Here is a 3110-nt window from a genome sequence, read left to right on the forward strand (position 1 = left end):
TATATATATATATATATATATATATATATATATAAAGCTTTGCTTAACAAGTTATATATTTACATTATGTAACAAATTATAAAACCATATAATTTGTTACATAATCATTTTTGGGGTCACTATAGGCCTTCGTATAGCCTATACAAAAATAAACAAACAAAAATAATGTAGATATCAAGTGCTATTTCCAGCTGCATATATATTTCCTGCATTATTAATAGACCCCTTCCACATGCCTTTCATTCATGTTCTCTTGTCATTCATTTTACCCGTGCGTTTGGCTTATACTGCGAACCAGGTACATTTGAATGTGTAATAGGAAAATACAGATTTTCATTCTTACTTCGCGGAGTCATCTTGAGGGAAATTCTCTAAATAAAAGCCCGCCACGAGTTCCCCTTTTCAGAGTAAAGTAAAGATAAGTTGCGGATGGAAATCCCCCGATGAGCATGGAAGGGGAGGCGCAGCTATAAATGCGAGTCAAACCGCCCTTTCGGCACACTTCACTGCTGACTGAGAGCTAGCGAGCGTCGCGATGGATGTACACAGAGCTGCCAGAATCAACTATATGGATTGTGATCTTAACGAAATGGATACGAAAAATAGGAAAATTCAACAATGCGAGGATCGCGTCGATAGCGGCGTGGATTCGCTAAAGGATGACGAGTATAGGAAAATTGTGGAGGAAATGGAGAATTTGTCTTTGCCAAACGCAAGTGCAAATCCAAAGGGGATGTGTGAACCTTGGACAGAAGAAGTCACAGAGGACGGAGACACGTAAGTTTAACTTAAAATATTAATAATGCAGTGCGAGCTTTTCTAGCGATAAAAGAGCGTGCATAAATTAACCCATTATATGCAACGACAATTCACCAACATTTACTTCAGTTTGGAAGGTCAAAAATGTATTTCGTTAAATAAAACAAAGTTCAATTAAAAACAAAATGCATTTATTATTAAATTCTCTTTGCTTTATGAAAAAAAAAAAATCTGCAATTTTGATTCTGCAGTTATAATTGTAAGCAGGCGACAACAAATTCTAAATAACTTGTTAAAATTTGTTTAAAGAAGTTATGCAAATAGTTTAACTCACGAGATATCGCTAAAGTGCGGAAGTAAACAAATATCGCTTTTTGGAGCAGCGCCCAAAGTGGGCGGAGCTTGAGAAACAAAGTGCGCAGGCAGGAAAGTCCCTGGCGCGCGGCCAAGCGCATAGAATGCATCAGATGTGTGGAGCCACACTGGTTGGAAATAACCTTAAAAACTCCATTCTTGCGAAACGGCCGCCTGCTTTTACTGTGTCTTTCTAAACCACATCCTCTCAGAGTGTTCTTAAAATATTTTCTAAAAAAAACCCTCCCACATTATTTTCCAGGTATCTTCACCTTGCCATCATTCATGAGGCGGAAGATTATGCCACCCAGATCATCAAACAGTGTCAGAATGACCCGTTCCTGAACAGACAGAACAACCAAAGACAGGTAATTGAACCTCCCTGAAGAAAGACTCACTTGAACAATTCACCAAAAAAAAACAACAACAAAAAAAACTAATTAACTTCCAATTACCATCCGCAGACTGCACTGCATCTTGCCGTCATCACAGAACAGCCACACATGGTGGACCGACTGCTAAAGGCCGGCTGTGATCCACGACTGGTCGATCAAAGCGGAAACACGGCCCTCCACATCGCCTGCAAACGAGGGTCGCTGGCTTGCTTCTCAGTACTCACTCAGATTCAGACTCAGCATCTGCGCTCCATTCTCACCTTCCCAAACTACAGCGGTAAGTCAAAGACCCCCCTGACCATTTGAGCTTGTGACTTTTTGAAGTACAGTTTTTAAAGTATCATCCTTCTTTTTTTATCACAGGACATACATGTATCCACATAGCAGCCGTTCACAATTACCTCTCAATGGTGGAAAGCCTGGTCCAGCTTGGCGCGGATGTAAACGCAAAGGTACGTCACTTGCCATTTCTACACCAATTTTTCTTTTTATAATACGTCCCATCTACATAAATGACTCGCTTGAATGCTTGTAAAGAGAACTGACCGTGGTTTTTCTCACGTTCAGGAGCAGTGCAGCGGCCGGACGTCGCTTCATTTGGCCGTGGACATGCAGAACCTGGAACTGGTGCACACGCTCATTGCTTTGGGAGCTGACGTCAACAGTCTCACCTATGGCGGATACACGCCGTACCACCTGACCTTCGGCCGACACAACATCGAGATCCAGAGGCAGCTTTACAGCCGGACGGCCCAAGAGCTCAGGCCGATGCCGGAGAGCGAGTCGGAAGAGAGCGAAGAGGAGCTTTCGTCTGATGATGACTGTGTAAGTTTTCTTCCAAAACGCCATTCCATTTTATTGTTGTTATTCACGTGGGATATTGCGTGAAAGTCATTTGAAAAACTCGTATTTATATTTATATATGTATCTTTTTATAGATGTATGACGACATCCAGTTCTGTGGGAGATAGTCTGGCTATCAGGACAACATTTCCCATAATGCAAAGCAGCTAATGCTGTAGGTGCTGTCTCAAGGTCTGTGCCGGGGTGTGCACTATCCCAGGACGCCAGTCCTTTGGTGGGACTCCACAACGTGGAAAAGAGCTGCTCCCCCTTCCCTCGGGGACGTGATCGCGGTGGTGGAAAGAAGCCCAGATACAGCTGGACCACAACATTTACTAATGTTTTTGAAGCCAAAGAGTTGGGAAAACATGTATATTTTGTGAATATATAGAGAGATATATTTTTATATTTGTAAATAAGTCAAATGAAACACTTGTCAATAATGTTTATAGTCTATGTATTACACTGTGAAAATATTTTTTACATTAAAAAGGAAAGAAATGAATTCCGAGTTTGGGTGTTTCTTGTATTGAATGTCCAGAAGGCCTGGAAATTTTCTTGAGTTGCGAAACTTGTGAAAGAACATCACATTCCAGCACATAGTGGTAATTCAGAAAAAAAAAAGCCCTCGATGTTGTACTGTAACTGCTATTGTTTCCTTTCTGGAACACATGAGTCACATTAGATGCGTCACTGTAGTTTGAATAAAATTCCTTGGGTCTGCTGAAATGGAGTCATGTCTAACTGACTCATGCATAG

The 3110-nt window shown here is 41.2% G+C and overlaps 1 protein-coding gene across 1 annotated transcript; it reads left to right on the top strand.

The window, feature by feature from the left end:
• The first annotated feature begins 404 nt into the window (after positions 1-404).
• On the top strand, positions 405-2856 carry nfkbiaa (nuclear factor of kappa light polypeptide gene enhancer in B-cells inhibitor, alpha a). Its single transcript, XM_084090173.1, has 6 exons — positions 405-777; positions 1376-1481; positions 1578-1785; positions 1872-1960; positions 2076-2333; positions 2447-2856. The coding sequence occupies exons 1-6, from the start codon at positions 536-538 to the stop codon at positions 2477-2479; spliced, it is 936 nt and encodes a 311-aa protein (XP_083946299.1). The 5' UTR covers positions 405-535; the 3' UTR covers positions 2480-2856.
• The last annotated feature ends 254 nt before the right edge of the window (positions 2857-3110 follow it).

Source organism: Abramis brama (genome assembly GCF_963993115.1).
Source record: "Abramis brama genome assembly, chromosome: 18".
NCBI classification, from domain to species: domain Eukaryota; kingdom Metazoa; phylum Chordata; class Actinopteri; order Cypriniformes; family Leuciscidae; genus Abramis; species Abramis brama.

Coding starts and splice junctions, on each gene's coding strand:
- nfkbiaa (XM_084090173.1), top strand. CDS start 536: ATGGATGTACACAGAGCTGCCAGAATCAACTATATGGATTGTGATCTT. Junction 778..1,375: donor GTCACAGAGGACGGAGACAC/GTAAGTTTAACT, acceptor ATTATTTTCCAG/GTATCTTCACCTTGCCATCA. Junction 1,786..1,871: donor CACCTTCCCAAACTACAGCG/GTAAGTCAAAGA, acceptor TTTTTATCACAG/GACATACATGTATCCACATA.